Below are 18,255 nucleotides of genomic sequence, written 5' to 3' on the forward strand. Positions count from 1 at the left end.
TGTGAACTTATAGCATTTCCCCAGTTAAAAGAAAAATAAGGGCAGAAGAAGTAAGAAAGAAAAGAAAAAGCCACCTCCACAGGCATAGCAATGATCACGTGACCTGGCGCCCCAGGTTTCCAAGCAGCTGATCTGCATGTACACAGGTACAGAGTTCCTGGGCACAGAGGACGCAAACAGGCTTGCAGTTCATTAAACAGTGGGTCCCAGGAGACAGGTGAGTGTGAGCGAGAGGGTGTGCATGTGGGTGTGTGTGTCTGAAACATTTCAGCGAATTGGCCGGTGTTTAAAGTTGCATGATGCGTGATTAAGCAATGCTTACATTGCTGTGCGCTCTGTTCAAACACAAAAAAAGATCTTTACACACCGGCAGGGATACAAGGAAATATACCTCACACTTTTAACTTAATATCTTCTCAAGTAGGTTAGATTATAAAATATTTTAGCTTCCCCCCCACCCCCACTAGTACTTATCTAAACTTCTCCCTATTAAAAATAACTTGAGTCAAGTGATAAGCTTCACTGGGGTAATTTGGAAACTTTGCTCCTATTCTTCAGAGAATGTCTCTAAAACTACTTTTCACCTTCTAAATACTCAAATATTACTGAGTTAAGGACTAGATGCTTATAGTATAGTATAAAGAAAGTATGATGTGATGTGTTCTTCTTAATATTGAAACACCTAGGTTGCTTATCGATCCGATAGAAAAATTTCTCCCAGTTACCAAGTGAAAGTATTCTAGTAATTATATAATAGATACTTTCAATTTGGAGGCAAAAGATGAATTGATACAGAGATATATTTGCTTCCCACATCTTTTTCCAGAATAGTGAAAGAGTATTGTTGACCCCTCTAGAGGAATTTCTCTAGGAATAAGGATTTGTGTTTTGCTCTACAAAATTAGTGATCTCCGTAAATACTTTATTCATTCTGAGTATGATGAAATGACAATGTTTTCTATATAAGGCTTTGCTAACGCCACCTCAGCATCTAATAAGGCACTATTTTGGCTAACTGAGAAATGGGAGTTGCTCACAAATGTGAGCAATATGCAACTCAAATGCATATTTCCTAATATTTGTGGAATTTTGTTTAAACATAGAACTTTCAGTACAACAGAAGCAGACGAAATTGGTATGTGGTAACAAAAATATGCAGGGTATGAAAATACCACTCATTTTCACACACAATGATGAGGCTTATGAAAGCTGGTTTGGCAGAAGGGTCCTCTGAGTTGTACTCGTTCCCCTTGACCATCTATTAACTTCACATATGTTTGCCTTTTCTGCCAAAACGCTATTTCTCCCCTGCCTTCATCAGTGTTTTCTTCAAGAATCACCTTCCTAAGGAAATCTTCCCATTGCCTTGTTTTCTCTGCAGTTCATATACAGATCTATATTTAGATTCACCTGTTTCAATTTTCTTTTTTAATTCTGATCTTTAAAAAAGCAACAGATATGTGATTTTACTGCCAGACACCAATTTCTAGTTATCTGATTAATTGTTTTCTAGTTTTCAGATATTTCTATCTTAGTGGCAAAGATTTTGGGATCCTCTTTTTTGTCAGCTGAGATAACAATCTGTTGATACTGATTGATTAATTAATTAATTAATCTGAAATAACAGATTTACTATCTGCCTTGCTTATTTACTCAAAAACATTCAAGCACCTATATCTGCCACACAGATGTAGAAAATGACAATATTTAATTTCTTAGCTTTCTCACTAACTCACTGAATTAATGAGGAAATAAGGAAGCTGGATAACTAATCTCGGCTTTATTTGCTAGTTATTTGAACCTGAAAAGAATCCAAAGGTGACAGAAGAAAAAAAGATTATTTGTAACTGCAGAACTTCAATAGCTGAAGGTGGCCTGGGGAATGTGCCAGGAATCAGTTCACTCACCTCTTTTTATAGTTACAGAAATCCAGGTACATTTAATGTTTAATCAGTTCACACCCCTCCCATCCCACCACATTGCTTCTGAGAAGCTCAGGCCCAGATATAAATCACTTGCCCGAGGTCACACAGCTCTGAGATCTTTTAATTCTGAGTCCACAGTTTTTTTCCACAATAGCACCCCTGCTGAATATCTTCTCCAAACGATAACCCCAAATTCTAAAAGTAGAAGTTATTTAAATGAAAGTTTTATGACTGTACCTTTTGGAGGGCTAAAAGAGTATGACCACAGGTATTTCTTGTTAGAGAATTATGTCATCTCTAAAGCATTAATGTAAACTGATAATACCCAATCTTTTATTGGGCTCTAGAGCTAGGCCACTGTGCTAAGACAATCTCATATTTCACACCCCAAACCCATTATTCCCAGTGCACAGATGAGGAAACTGAGGCTTAGAGAAGCTAGTCAAACTGCCTATGGTCACACAACTAGTAAGTAGAACCAGAATCCAATCCCTGATTTCATTATGCCTTGGGTTCTACAAGTCCACATTTAAAAAAAAAATTTTTATTTATTATTTATTTATTTATTTTTATTGATTTTTGGCCGCGTCGGGTCTTAGTTGCGGCATGCAGGATATTCGTTGAGGCATACGGGATCTTTCGTTGAGGCACAGGCTTTTCTCTAGTTGTGGTGTGTGGCTTTTCTTTCTCTAGTTGCGGCGCGCAGGCCCCAGGGCGTGTGGGCTCTGTAGTTTGCTTCATGCGGGCTCTCTAGTTGAGGCGCGTGAGCTCAGTAGTTGTGGAGCGTGGGCATAGTTGCCCTGCGGCATGTGGGATCCCAGTTCCCTGACCAGGGATCGAACCCGCATCCTCTGCATTGTAAGGCGGATTCTTTACCACTGGACCACCAGGGAAGTCCCAAGTCTTGACATAATTCTGTCAACCCTCTGGCATCCAAGTTAGCCTCTCAGTTAGTGAATGTCATACTGCTTGATTTCTATATAATGCATCACTGATCTAAGTAAGATCCATTTAAAAGGCAAATGAATTTTCTGGCTGTAGCTATATTTCATGCCAAAATACCAACCATCAAAAATATTTTACTGTCAATTCTACAAACAGGTGCACACACCCCACCCCACCCCCCCATTTTATAAAATGCAAATCTGCCTGCCTAAAGTGCCTTACCTAAACGCATTTGCACAAATACTAAATATGCCACTGGGATGGTGTGGTGGCAGTTTGTTTTGTGAGGCCAAATCTGCCTTGGTTTCACATCTTTCAATACTAAATATTCAAATTAGGAAGGCAGAGTGGAATATTCTGAGTCTGACTCTTACTCCTCCATTTACCAACTGCACTTTTATTCCCTGAATTTTGATTTCCTCATTCGTAAACATATGGCAGGTATTAACCTACCTTATTTAATCTGAGGATTAGACAGCAAATACAAATGCCCTTTATGTAATAGGCAGTTAATCAATATTAGCTCTCCTCCACTTTCATCGCCCCCATAAGTTATATCTACAGAAGAAAGAAGGAGCTGTTACTGGAAAGGCTAGTTCACCCTCACAAGCAGTGAGTGAGTAAAAAATCTTTAATTGCTCTGCACCACACTTACTCTCTACGTAGACACCTGATGTCAAATCTTCCCGTGCTCTGGCTTGGCTGCGCACATGAAGATGTTAAAGTTCACAAAGACCTCTTGGTTTGTAATACAAAATATTGCAAAACACAGAGAGCTTGCCATCTCTGGGGGCTAGTCCAGGTATCTGGGCAGTTGGCTTGTCACCAACAGGGACTTACCTCTTGTGTTTGGTTGGGGCTCAGGGAAAATTCTGGGCCTTGCTCAGTGTTTAGTGAGTCTTGTGCAAAAATCTGTGCCATGGAACTATCACACATGCTTATTTTCCGAGCTGCCTCCTGTAAAGAAAAGAATCAGAGGTCCAGAAAAGTTCCTGCCCTGCTGCCACGCAAGTCCCTCTTCCTGGACCTGCTCATGTTACAAATCAGCTGCTTAAAAAATGTCTAGAGAAGTCAGGTGCATTGAGAAAAAAAAGTTTGTTCATTAGGCAAAAAAAAATCAGCTTCCTCAGGTTTGTCTGTATTTTGAAGACTCAAATTCTCTAAAGCTCTGTAGTTAATGAGGGACACATAATGAATCTAGAGAATTACGTATTTAAGTGGATAATTAAGAGAATTAAAATTAAATAAGATTATATGATAAAGCCCACATTTCTAATAATGGGGGAAAGATGAATTTTTAAAATTGGGAACAACTATCCTATCCATGAAAAACATAGCTAAATCCTCGCCTCACTACTAACAATGAATTCTAATTGTATCTAATATTTAAATGTAAAAGTTATACCATAAAAATTCTTGAAGAAAATATGAGTGAATCTATTTCTAATCTAGGAGTGGGGAGGGACTTCTAAAGCACGACAATAAAGAAAAAAAATATTACTATTAACAACAAAAATAAAATAACATGCACCACAAAAGACACCATAATCTAAGTTAAAAGAGAAATAACAGACTGGGATAACATCTTACAAACTGTTAATATCCTTAATATGTTAATTACTGTCATAAATCAATAGGGAAAACATCCCAGTCTGTTTGAAGAAAGTCAAATGGCGTGAACAAGTGATTCATAAAAGAAGACTATGAAAGCCAATGAACACCTAAAGAGATACTCAAAATTCTTAGAATATATGCAATTTAAGCCACTGGCTATGTTTGGCTAAGACTGAAAATGTCCAATATCAGCCTAGGGTCAGGAAAGAGGCATTTCCATGCATTCCTGGTAGAAATAAAATTGATGTACTCTTTCTAGAGGGCAGTTTGACAATGTGTGTCACATTTTAAATGGATGTACACTTTGATCCTAGTAAGTGTAACCCACTTACTAGGTTAATCAAAGTTAAACAATGGGAAAATGAAATGTACACAAATATTTAACATAATGCAGTGGGAAAAGTGGATGACGTAATCGACCAATCTTGACTGCTCTACTTACAAGCTGTGTGATCTTGGACAACTTAACCTGGACTTTCTGAGCCTCATTTACTTCATCTTTAAAGTGAGAATATAACCCAGCTCACTCATTCCTGTGATTATTAAACAAGATGACACATACAAAGCATCTCGTAGTTCCTAAGAAAACGTTACTTTCCTGCTCCGCGTACTGAAAACAATAACTGCTATTAGAAAGTTATGAACCAAAAACCAAAGGTAAAGCTTAGATAAAATTGGAAAGGTAGGTTGGGATCATGATAAGTCTGGAAGTCAGGCTAAGAAGATGGCATTTTATTCAGCAGATAGTCAGAATCCAGGAAAGACTGGAGCTTAGCATGAACTGTTTTAGGAAAAGCCATCAGTTAATATTGTATAAGACATATAAATGACTAGAGGCCATAAACCCACTTAGAAGGCTACTCTAAAAGTTTAGGGAAGAAGTTAACAATTGCCTGGAATAGGATGATGACAAAAATAATGGGAGGTGCAGAAGGATGTAAAGACTGAATGAACATCACTTGACCAGTGGATATGAAAGGTAAGACAAATGAGGTACCTGAGACGACTCTGAAGTTTGTCCCAGACTCTGAGAAAATAGTGGTGCCACTAACAGATACTGAGGAATTAGGAGGAAGAGCAAGCACTGAAGGAAAGTTGGTAAATGGATTTGAGATGAAGAAAATACATTCAAAAAGAGAAATCTATCTGGAGAGTAGAAATGAGGAACAGATTTATGGGAAAAGTCAAGACTAGAGGTTTGATTTGGGAATCCCTGACATACAGGTGACTACCAAACCTATGAGAGGAGAAGAAATTGCCATGGGAGAAAACAGAGAAGAAAGAAGAGGACAAAACATTGGGGGAAATGCCTACCATCACAGAGATGGGGCAAGAGAAGGAGATGGAAGAGGGGCTGCAGGTAGATGAGACAAGAAAGTACAGAATTAAGAAAGCCAAAGAAACACTGCATTTCAAGAAGGAAGAGGTGGTTAGTGCTGAACAGATCAAGAAGGATTAGGACTAATAAAAGGGCACTTAACTGATATGCAAAAGTCAACAGCAATTTAAGCATAGCAAGGGACAAAATCTTGATTACAAAAGGGGCCAAGAAAGAGGAGCACCAAAGTAAAGACATTTAGCCATAAATGAAAGAGGAAGCGCCACGTAATTGATCTGGAAAGCAGGATCAAGAAATTCAATGGAATTCTATCAAACATTTAGAGAAGAGCTATCACCTGTCCTTCTCAAACTCTTCCAAAATATAGCAGAGGGAGGAACACTCCCAAACTCATTCTACGAGGCCACCATCACCCTGATACCAAAACCAGACAACGATGTCACAAAAAAACAAAACTACAGGCCAATATCACTGATGAACATAGATGCAAAAATCCTCAACAAAATACTAGCAAACAGAATCCAACAGCACATTAAAAGGATCATACACCATGGTCAAGTGGGGTTTATCCCAGGAATGCAAGGATTCTTCAATATACGCAAATCAATCAATGTGATAAACCATATTAACAAATTGAAGGAGAAAAACCATATGATCATCTCAGTAGATGCAGAAGAAGCTTTCAACAAAATTCAACACCCATTTATGATAAAAACCCTCCAGAAAGTAGGCATAGAGGGAACTTACCTCAACATAATAAAGGCCACATATGACAAACCCACAGCCAACATCATCCTCAATGGTGGAAAACTGAAACCATTTCCACTAAGATCAGGAACAAGACAAGGTTGCCCACTCTCACCACTATTATTCAACATTGTTTTGGAAGTTTTAGCCACAGCAATCAGAGAAGAAAAAGAAATAAAAGGAATCCAAATTGGAAAAGAAGAAGTAAAGCTGTCACTCTTTGCAGATGGCATGATACTATACATAGAGAATCCTAAAGATGCTACCAGCAAACTACTAGAGCTAATCAATGAATTTGGTAAAGTAGCAGGATACAAAATTAATGCACAGAAATCTCTTGCATTCCTGTACACTAATGATGAAAAATCTGAAAGTGAAATTAAGGAAACACTCCCATTTACCATTGCAACAAAAAGAATAAAATACCTAGGAATAAACCTACCTAAGGAGACAAAAGACCTGTATGCAGAAAACTATAAGACACTGATGAAAGAAATTAAAGATGATACAAATATTTGGAGAGATATACCATGTTCTTGGATTGGAAGAATCAACATTGTGAAAATGACTCTACTACCCAAAGCAATCTACAGATTCAATGCAATCCCTATCAAACTACCAATGGCATTTTTCACAGAACTAGAACAAAAAATTTCACAATTTGTATGGAAACACAAAAGACCCCAAATAGCCAAAGTAATCTTGAGAAAGAAAAACGGAGCTGGAGGAATCAGGCTCCCTGACTTCGGACTATATTACAAAGCTACAGTAATCAAGACAGTATGGTACTGGCACAAAAACAGAAATATAGATCAATGGAACAGGATACAAAGCCCAGAGATAAACCCATGCACCTATGGTCACCTTATCTTTGATAAAGGAGGCAAGAATATACAATGGAGAAAAGACAGCCTCTTCAATAAGTGGTGCTGGGAAAACTGGACAGCTACATGTAAAAGAATGAAATTAGAACACTTCCTAACACCATACACAAAAATAAACTCAAAATGGATTAAAGACCTAAATGTAAGGCTAGACACTATAAAGCTCTTAGAGGAAAACATAGGCAGAACACTCTATGACATAAATCACAGCAAGATCCTTTTTGACCCACTTCCTAGAGAAATGGAAATAAAAACAAAAATAAACAAATGGGACCTAATGAAACCTAAAAGCTTTCGCACAGCAAAGGAAACCATCAACAAGACGAAAAGAAAACCCTCAGAATGGGAGAAAATATTTGCAAATGAAGCAACTGACAAAGGATTAATCTCCAAAATTTACAAGCAGCTCATGCAGCTCAATATCAAAAAAACAAACAACCCAATCCAAAAATGGGCAGAAGACCTAAACAGACATTTCTCCAAAGAAGATATACAGATTGCCAACAAACACATGAAAGAATGCTCAACATCATTAATCATTAGAGAAATGCAAATCAAAACTATAATGAGGTGTCACCTCACACCAGTCAGAATGGCCATCATCAAAAAATCTACAAACAATAAATGCTGGAGAGGGTGTGGAGAAAAGGGAACCCTCTTGCACTGTTGGTGGGAATGTAAATTGATACAGCCACTATGGAGAACAGTATGGAGGTTCCTTAAAAAACTAAAAATAGAACTACCATATGACCCAGCAATCCCACTACTGGGCATATACTCTGAGAAAACCATAATTCAAAAAGAGTCATGTACCAAAATGTTCATTGCAGCTCTATTTACAATAGCCAGGACATGGAAGCAACCTAAGTGTCCATCGACAGATGAATGGATAAAGAAGATGTGGCACATATATACAATGGAATATTACTCAGCCATAAAAAGAAATGAAATTGAGTTATTTATAGTGAGGTGGATGGACCTAGAGTCTGTCATACAGAGTGAAGAAAGTCAGAAAGAGAAAAAGAAATACCGTATGCTAACACATATATGTGGAATCTAAAAAAAAAAAAGAAAATGGTCATGAAGAACCTAGGGGCAGGACGGGAATAAAGACGCAGACCTACTAGGGAATGGACTTGAGGACACGGGGAGGGGGAAGGGTAAGCTGGGACAAAGTGAGCGAGTGGCATGTACATATATACACTACCATATGTAAAACCGATAGCTAGTGGGAAGCAGCCGCATAGCACAGGACATCAGCTCGGTGCTTTGTGACCACCTAGAGGGGTGGGATAGGGAGGGTGGGAGGGAGGGAGACGCAAGAGGGAAGAGATATGAGGATATATGTATATGTATAGCTGGTTCACTTTGTTATAAAGCAGAAACTAACACACCATTGTAAAGCAATTATACTCCAATAAAGATGTAAAAAAAAAAAAAAGAAATTCAATGCATTAAAGTAGCATATTGAGCTCAGTACAGGAGGTCAAAATGTAGAAGTTAAAGTTCTTGCTTTTCATGAAACTGTGTCAGGTCTATGCATAAAACTGTGATAGGTCATAACGGAGGTTCAAAATGCTATGGGAAAACAAAGGGAAAGAGGCAGGCAGTTTCTTGGAGGAGGCGGAAGTTGAGATGGGCCTTTGTGGATGGGTAGGAAGGAAGTCCACAGGCAGATATGGAGAGAAGGGCACCCCAGGGAGGCAAAGCAGTTTCTGAAGAGATGGTCTGGACTCTGGGTCCCTCAGCTTGTTTGGAGGGGTAGGGCCATGGGGGAGGGAATTTGTTAGGGAAGGGGAAACTGAATACTTCTGAGGTAGAGAGGAAAGGAAGCTGCCAAGAGGAAGAGACTGGAGATGCAGGTACAAGTGTAGCCCCGTGCCAAAGGTGAATGAAAGGACTGGCCTGGGAGCTGGGGGAGGGGTCAGCCCTGGTCAGGAGGCAGGCGTGGGAGGTGTGTGGATCGTAATGATGAAGAGATCTTTCAGGAGCAAGGGAAAAACATCATCTTCACATCAGCATGTAATAATGATTTTCTAAAGTGAGGGCATTTGCCCTCTATTTTGAGAGACTGGAGAAGGTTTAGAAGGTCATAAGGAGCAAAAAGACTTATTAATTTACCTTCCATACTACTTTGTTCAAAAAGAGAATGATGCAGAGACCTCTCACCCCAACTGCTCCCCAGAGAGTGGCATGTTAAGTGCTTTAACCACTATGGTGAACCTTTTAGGTGCTCCTTTCAGTTATCTGTTTTGTCAGTTTGGATTTTCACATATGGAGTGTTTTTCAGCAAAATACTCTCCTATTATCACTGAGTGCACAAAAGAAATGCAAGTAATAGGTAAGTACTCAGTTGTCTTTGCTTTGTGCAGAGGTAACACTGAGAAGCTTAAAAAAATTTCAACCCACGTAGGTTCCCTCCTGAAGCATTCTTTCAATAAGAAATTCTTTGCTTTGGCTTACTATCCCTGCCCATCCCCTACCCCCAACAAATGTGATATGCCCAGTATTACCTGAACCATCGTTCCAGAGGACGAGGATGCCCTGTCTTCCTCCACGTCCTCGTCATGTTTCCAGAGTAAAGATGGGGACCCGGAAGATGGCTCTGCTTTCTTATCTCCACTCTGACACAGAAATCAATTGATTAGCAAAGGGAGGCGATTCCCTACCATCATAACAGCATCCTCCTCATCTCTTTTAGATGAGACTCAGCTTACCAGGCAGTATAACTGCAGCCCTTAATTCCACCCATCCCCCTATTTGTCATCGATTTCTTTGGCTAACTACATCACAGGAGTCCAAATGTGGTTGCTCTTCCTAAAGCCTAAAAAATATTCTTATAAGTTGGGATTCAGCTCACGTCACACAAAGGGGATCTTTAAAACAATGCTTTAGGAATTTGATCTGCTTTGGTAAAGGTAACCTCAAATGCTATCCTTAAAATAACAGCCTGATGAACATGTATTTTTTGATCGTTGTCAAAGACAAACAATGAATACTATAAACATATCAGTTCAGAGGAAAATACAGGTCTCAAATTAGAATTGCACTGAAGTGCACTCTTTTTTTTGGTCCTGGTACCTCCTCCACTCTCACAATTCTCTCTGCTGTGAAGGGGCATAATCAGATCACAAAGTTGTCTGATGGTCAGACTGTATAATAAGCCTCACTTCTCCTTGTCCGACCACTCAGCCCCACGTGTCCTAGTGATACACTGAAGGACAACAGGCTGTTCTGTGTGACCGTGGAGCTACTGAACAATCTACAAAACGAGCAGGGAGAATGTCTGGTGGTTACGTGTGAGACATTAAAAACTGTAAATTGCTGCAATTTTCTTCCCTTTCGCACAAGACCCACTATCACTTTAATTCTTAAAGTATGAAATGGGAATTGATATCAGGAAAGACAACTGGTAAAGGTCTCATCCAACCAGCTCTGATGGAGTAATAAGGATTCATAGTAGGGTTAGTTGCTAATACCATTCTTTGTGTCCCTGGCAATGCTGTTTCAGACTAGAAAAAGTAATTCAAATACGGAAAGATAAAGATCTATAAAGCACACCAGGAGTGCCAACCAAACAGCAGAGAAAGTACTCAAAACTCCAGAGAAAGTACTCAGAAGTCAGGATACGACAAAGAACTTCATCTTCTCCCTTCTGCCAACAAGTGTGTCTGAATTACGTTTATTCCACTCTGGCCTGAAGTAGGTTTAGACGCACTTAAACATTAATAACGTAAGACAACTACTTCAATCACCCTTACAAAATACCAGCATTGAATTTAAAAATCCTTACGTTTCCATTCATTTCAAGATCTTCTCATTGACCTTTTAGAGATTACTGTTCTAACAAACTTGAACGAGAAAATCATTTTCCTTACTTCGCTCTTCAGGGAGATTTCTTCCGCCTCTTCCTCGACTGCTGGCAGGAAGAACATGGAGCCCGTTCTGTTCAACTGAAAGGCACAGCACAAAAACTTGCAGCCGGGTTGCCATTCAACGTCACCAGGATCCTGGCCTGGCCGCGTTTTTATGTAGCTGATTTTTTACTTACTTTATCCAAGATGCCCACCCACACAAGGAGCCTCGGGGTCTAGCAACTCTCAGCTCGTCCAGCTGAATATCATGACTCGCTCAAATCTTAGATCTCTTTCATTTGCACTGCCTTCTGTGGCCCCTCGTCAAACAATTCAAGAATGTGATTCATTGATGTGGATTCAGAGTGGGCTTAGAGAGGTGCTGGGCCCGTTTTTGAGTTTGCAATGGGCTGTTTAGTAGGAAGATACTTCAAAGGGTAGATGCCACCCACCTACCCATGGAATTTCATAAGCACCTCCTTAAGTAACTCGGGCATAAGAATTCTGGGTTGAGTCCAGAACAGACACACCCTGAGGATTAATATTCACTAGTGAATAATCTCAGGCAGAGTATTTCCACTTTTAAAAATTCCTTTACTATAGGCCATATACATAGATGCCACAGGCCTTCCAGGTGAAAAATACTACCAATTTAAAGCTCTTGTGGAATGTGGGACCAGCATTAACTAATGTCATACCCACCTTCCATTCAGAAGCATCCCTCTCAGCCCCTCCATCCTCGTCTGATGCTGCAGCTGACAGCATTTCCTTTTCTAATTCTTGCTGTTTTTGCTGAAAATGCTGGTGAAGTTTTAGTATGGCAGCCTTCAAGTCCACCAACAGGTCTTCTTTTTTCTGGTTCAAGCTCAGAATCTGCTTTTCCGTACCTTCGATTTCTCCCTGTGCAGAAAGAGTGTTTGCATTCCTTTGGGACGTCTGATACCTTTGCCACAGGAGCCTACTTCAATTGGTACAAGGGATGAAGATTTTTCTATGCTGTGCGGTTGGCAGAGCCAGGAGCCAGTCCCTGGTACAGTATAGCTCCTCTCCATCCGGACTGTGTTTCTAAATGACCTGGGGTGGGTTTATAAGCTCCCTTATAGGATGCCTTAGCCTCACCTGACACCTTGTCAATCAATCTCTAGGGGTCAAGCGGTGGCTCAGAAATTTGTAACAAGCTCCACAGGTGACTGTGGTGTGCAGCCAGGGATGCCCCACTCCAGTGGCCACAGGACTGACTGACCAGAATCCGCAGGGTCAGGGGCCATGAATCTGCACTTTAACAAGCTTCCAGAAGATTTCTACGCAGACTAATGTTTGGGAACCGCTGAGAGAAAACGAGGTTAGAAATCTCACACTTTGATTATCACTTTTGAAGCCTTCTTTAGTATTACTAAATACATTTACTTTTTTCTCACAGCCAAAGCATCCTAACAAACGGGAATAAATAAGCCAATAGGGGTACTGTGAAGTGTAACTTGTTATGGGAATGATGAACAGATGATTCCAAGCTTTAAAAGATTACTTTAAAATTTTGTATGATTGACACGTGGGAATAAAATTTCTTATACATGGTAGAAGTACAGATGCCCCACTGTCTGTCTAAAAGGATTATAGAATTATAGAATCCTAGATTTGAAGGAAATATCAGGTGTCGTCTTGTCTGACATCTTCCTCTTTAGCACCCTGAAAGGCATCATTCAAAGCCTGAGCTTTACAGCAAGTGCTGTATCGGAAGACAACCTGCTCCTTTTTAGCAAACCTTTCACATATTGGAATTTTGTCCCTAATGTATTCCTTAACCCCTGAGTCCATTCATTCATTCCTTTCTTCCTTATTTCTTTTTTTAAAAAAATTATTTATTTATTTATTATTTATTTGGTTGCGCAGGGTCCTTAGTTTAAGTGGCAGGCTGGCTCCTTAGCTGCGGCTCGCTGGCTCCTTAGTTGTGGCATGAGAACTCTTAGTTGCAGCACACATGTGGGATCCAGTTCCCCAACCAGGGCTCGAACCCGGGCCCCCTGCGCCGGGAGCTCGAGTCTCAACCGCTGTGCCACCAGGGAAGTCCCATTTCTTCCTTATTTCTTTCTTTCCATCCATCCATCCTACAGACATTCATAGAATCATTAATTTTTTTTAGAGACAAAGAAACTCAACATGTCTCCACCTATAAGCGAGAGTTCTGAAGTCCAGAGAAAGAAGGTGATTTTTCCAGGGCTGCAGCTAGTGACAGAGCCTAGACCTGGACTTCTGACACCCAGCCCCCATGGCTCTTGTGCTACTGCACACATTCCGACACCAGTACCCCTATTCTGTCTGAAGTTAAACTTCTTGTGATTGCTTTGGGAAATGATAACTTAATTAAATCTGAGTTGGCTGTGGTGTGTGTCCCTTTTCAATAAACACTAAATTTCAGAGGTACAGTGCCTCCCAACAGACGTAATACTACAGCCATTAGAATAACACTTAGAGAAACAGACTAGTCTGCAGAGCCACTAGCATTATGGAGACAGAGAAGGGCACAGAGCGGCCATTCTCAAAGCGGCATCTGCAGACCCTAGGGGGTCCACACTCCAAGAGGTCAAGATCATTTTCATAATAATTCTAAAATGTTACTGGCCTTTCTCACTGTGTTGACATTTTTCTCTGTGCGATGTCGCAAAAGCAATGGTGGGTAAAGCTACTGACACAGTATGAATCAAGGCAGCGATATCAACTATATTAGTAGTTACTAGATGCTTCACTATCATGAATTTAACTGGAAAAAAAAGCCAGCTTCACTTAAGAATATCCTTGATAAAGAACATGTATTTTTAATATTCTGTGTGACAAAGTGGGAAGCCTGCATAAAGCACTTCTGCTATATACCAAAGTTTAGTGGTGGAGGAATAGCACTCATGTGATTAAGTTTCAAGCTAACCTATCCATATTTTTCTCATAGAATACTATTTTTACTTGAAAAAAAAAGACGGTTGTTAAACTATACATACATAAATACATACATATATATGTAATATATATATAAAGATTTTTCTGAAGAATAAATGTGAATTTTTTAATATCGGCTACTGAAATGTGTCATCATTTGGAGGATCTACTAGTCAAATAGTATTTTCCAAATGATCAAACATGATGCTATAAAATCATGCATGGTTGGAGATCCATTCCAAGTACAAGACAGACCAATGGATTTTAATGTAAGAGTATGAAAAGTTCACTGACATGGCTTCAAATTCCATTTATCAATGAACCTCTGAGTAATTCTACTTGTTGCAGTTTAGTGTAGTTTCAAAGGATGTCCACAATTATTCAAAAGGGTTACTAAAATATTGCTCTCTTTTCCACGTACATGTCTTTGAGAGGTTAGATTGTCTTTATATACTTCAAAGAAAACGACGTACCTCAATAGATTGAATGCAGAAGAAGATGAGAATCTAGCTGTCTCCTAGTAAGCCAGACTAATGAGATTTGCAAAAATGTAAAACATTGTCACTCTTCTCACTACATTTTACATTTCTGAGTTTTAATATAAACACAAGCTCTTTGGGGTCCTTTAATTTTTTTTTTTTTATTTTATTTTGTGGACCTCAGAAACACAGAATTAGATTAATCATACTCCCTGCTTCACAACTTGTTTTCATCATTGTCCATGCATGGTATGCTCTTTTTTTTAAATAATTTCTTTTTTTAAAAAATTAATTAATTAATTTATTTTTGGTAGCATTGGGTCTTCGTTGCTGCATGCGGGTTTTCTCTAGTTGCGGCGAGTGGGGACTACTCTTCAATGCATGTGCAGGCTTCTCATTGCAGTGGCTTCTCTTGTTGCACAGCACGGGCTCTAGGCACATGGGCTTCAGTAGTTGTGGCATGTGGGCTCAGTAGTTGTGGCTTGCTGGCTCTAGAGCGCAGGCTCAATAGTTGTGGCACACGGGCTCAGTTGCTCCGAGGCACGTGGGATCTTCCCGGACCAGGGATTGAAACTGTGTCCCCTGCATTGGCAGGCGGATTCTTAACCACTGCACCACCAGGGAAGTCCCTGGGGTTCTTAAATTTTTTAATGTAAAGGGAAATTTGACACTTTTACAATACTGAATCTTTAATACATTGAGTCTGCCTTATTGAGTCCACCACTTAATAGCTGTGTGTCATCTTGGACCCCTCTGTACTTCACTTCAGACATTAAGAAATTTGCCCTACATCTCACAGCTGGAAAGTGGTGTAACGTGGCTTTGAACACCATAGCAGTTGCGTGCCTACATCAACTTGATGGCAATAGAGAGTTAACATGCAAACCATCGTAACTGGGTCCACAGGACATTGTTAATTAGGGCATATGGAGAGACTGCTTAGTATACAGAACTCTTTATTACAACAGCATTCAGTCTTTACTTCTAAAGCCCAGCCTGCCTGACCCCTATGCCAGAAAGCTAGCTGGAAAGCCAGGTTGTCCAAATACCATGTGTTATATCAGCTTCTTTGCTACCAGCCAGAATGCACCAAGTTGAGGCTAAAGACACTTGAAGAGACTTCCATTATGATAATTATATAATAACCTATTTTATGTAATAGGAATGAAAAGTAAATACACACATAAAATACCTTCAGTTGAAAGAGAGAAGTAGGAAATACACTGTACCATCAAAAAGGGCTTGGAGACACCAACAGCTTAGAAAGTGATTGTTGAATAAACTGCTGGAAAAATGAATGAAAGAAATATACCTGTACTTGTGGCAGGTTGGCAGCTCGGTCTGGTGACATATGTTCATGGGAGAATTCAGCTGAATAATTATTTAAGATCTGTTTCAATTTTTCTATTTCTTCATCGCATTCATTTGTCTGTTTTATGACTATCTATAAAATAACCCCCCCCCCAAAAGAAGATCAATGGGCTACTTCCAATGTCTATCTCCATCACAAACTCCAATCAATTATATCAATACACAACCATACAGATTCCAATAGGAAATGGTAGCCTCAATACAGAGAACAATGTTTGCAAAGCTGGCACCTGACCTTCTTGCTCCACTTAGATGCTAGAGCACCTTGGGTTCAAGTCTAATTAGACATACGTTTGTTCTTAAGTATTCCCAGTCTAACGGGCTTATTCTGGGAAGCATTTTATAGCATGTTAACATAAAGTTGCTAAGTTTATGAAATTACTGATGTGTCACATATGCCATTTTAATACATATTCCTTGTGGGGCTTTCAATACATACAAAGGTGACAATCCTGATTCAGAATGGAAAGGGCATGTGATTTGAGAAATGATGGGTTTTCCTGGTCCAGACACATCCTCACCTGGTACCCCTTGGGATCTGTGATATACATTTTATGGTAAGAGGTTGAGGTTTGAGAGCAGTCTGAGTTTGCAGATTAAGGCAAAACCAGATCAATACCTGGAATCTAGTGTTAAGGGAATGGTAGAGCTTGAACCTACTACCTGTGTGCTAAATGATATGATCAAAGTGTGATGAAAGATAAAGAAACGGACTTCAAAAGAAAATCTAGATATTTCCTTGTATGCTTCACAATGAAACAAAATGCCTTTTGAAACTACAAAGTTTCTGGCCAACACAGAATTCTTCCTTGTATTTTCTTTAATATTTAAGTATAATTTTAGCTGCAGGCTAGAAATGAATAACTATGTTTGCTGCACACACCTGTTCCCCAGCCCTCAGTAATGAGCTACATCCCATTACTCCCCCCAAAAGTAATTTGTCTTATTTTCCACAATGAGAGCACTTACGATTATCTAACGTAGAAATGAAAAGAAATGTACCATATTCTAATGATTTTCATTACCACTGGCTTACTTAGCTTTGAAATACCTGAGATGACATCTGATTTCCACTAACACAATAAGATGGAAAATTTTAGCAGCACAGTTTGATATCTAACTTGGCACAAAACCTAATTTCCTCCTCTACTGCCCCCCCTTTCATCTTGTGAAGGAGTCACTTTAAAGCATAGTTAGGACTGTTATTTTCTCTTTCTGACCAGGAGACCAATAAAGCACAAAAAGATTAAAAGTAACAGGTCAAATTTTCTTTGTTTTTTTTTTTTCTTCTCTTTATATTATTAAAAAAATAGTACATTGAGTGCCAGATCTTTTTTCTCCCTGTGGGTGTTAGGAAATGATGTCAGCTGATCAGTAGCCAGGCCAGAGAGACTACATGAGCTGGGACTCAAACCAGAGATTACAATATCCTCAAATTTTAGGAGAACAAAGTGACCACCAAATGTGAATGAAATTTAAGAGGGAGAAAGAGATAGCAGTTTTCTTCCTATAACCAGGGGATGGATGGGAAGGAGGAAAAATAACCTTTCCTCTTACCCTGACACACCTAATCAAGAAAAATAGGCAGAAGGGAGTGTCTACCAAGAGGGTTGAAAAGTTTGTGGCTCTTTCAGCAACTTTCTTTTCCTTTAGGAGTGGTTGTTGATATAGGAATACCAACCAAAGTAAAATGTAATTTCTATCTACTGATAATTCCTGACTTGAGACTGGAGATCAATCAAAAGAATTTTAAAAAGCCCTCAGGGAGAGGCTAGAAGATGTCATCAGTTAGAAGGAAGAGACCTCGATATGAAGAATAATACTAGGAGTCTAGAAACTCAAATTCTTTTCTTATCTGTACACAAATTAATCTCAACATAAGTTAACTCTGGTCTTTCAGAAAGTCATCTGACCTTTGGACACTAGTCTCCTAATGTGTAAAAATAAAAATGGCAAAGTGCCTACCCTACCTGTATCATGTTGGTAATAAATTGAAATGATTAATAGGAAAGCAACTGAGAGGTACAAAGAGATTATTGTGGGTCTGTCAGCCTCATGAGACTGCAAATGCACTGTTCAGGTTGAATCTCTTCCCACAGCATTTTACCCATGTAGATCTTCAATAATTAAAGAATGGAATGAAATAGAACAAAACTAGACTTTAATGTC

General features: G+C 39.4%; 1 protein-coding gene across 3 annotated transcripts in view; it reads right to left on the reverse strand.

The window, feature by feature from the left end:
• SYNE2 (spectrin repeat containing nuclear envelope protein 2) overlaps positions 1–18,255 on the reverse strand; it is a 273,887-nt gene that overhangs the window by 90,875 nt on the left and 164,757 nt on the right. For all 3 annotated transcript variants that reach the window (XM_068544299.1, XM_068544308.1, XM_068544289.1), the window contains exons 60-64: positions 16,028–16,159; positions 12,011–12,208; positions 11,333–11,407; positions 9,968–10,078; positions 3,711–3,827 (exon numbers count right to left, since the gene is read on the reverse strand). In XM_068544299.1, coding sequence (XP_068400400.1) covers positions 3,711–3,827; positions 9,968–10,078; positions 11,333–11,407; positions 12,011–12,208; positions 16,028–16,159 — 633 coding nt within the window. The remainder of the gene's footprint in view (positions 1–3,710; positions 3,828–9,967; positions 10,079–11,332; positions 11,408–12,010; positions 12,209–16,027; positions 16,160–18,255) is intronic.

Source organism: Eschrichtius robustus, chromosome 1, assembly GCF_028021215.1.
Source record: "Eschrichtius robustus isolate mEscRob2 chromosome 1, mEscRob2.pri, whole genome shotgun sequence".
Lineage (NCBI taxonomy): Eukaryota > Metazoa > Chordata > Mammalia > Artiodactyla > Eschrichtiidae > Eschrichtius > Eschrichtius robustus.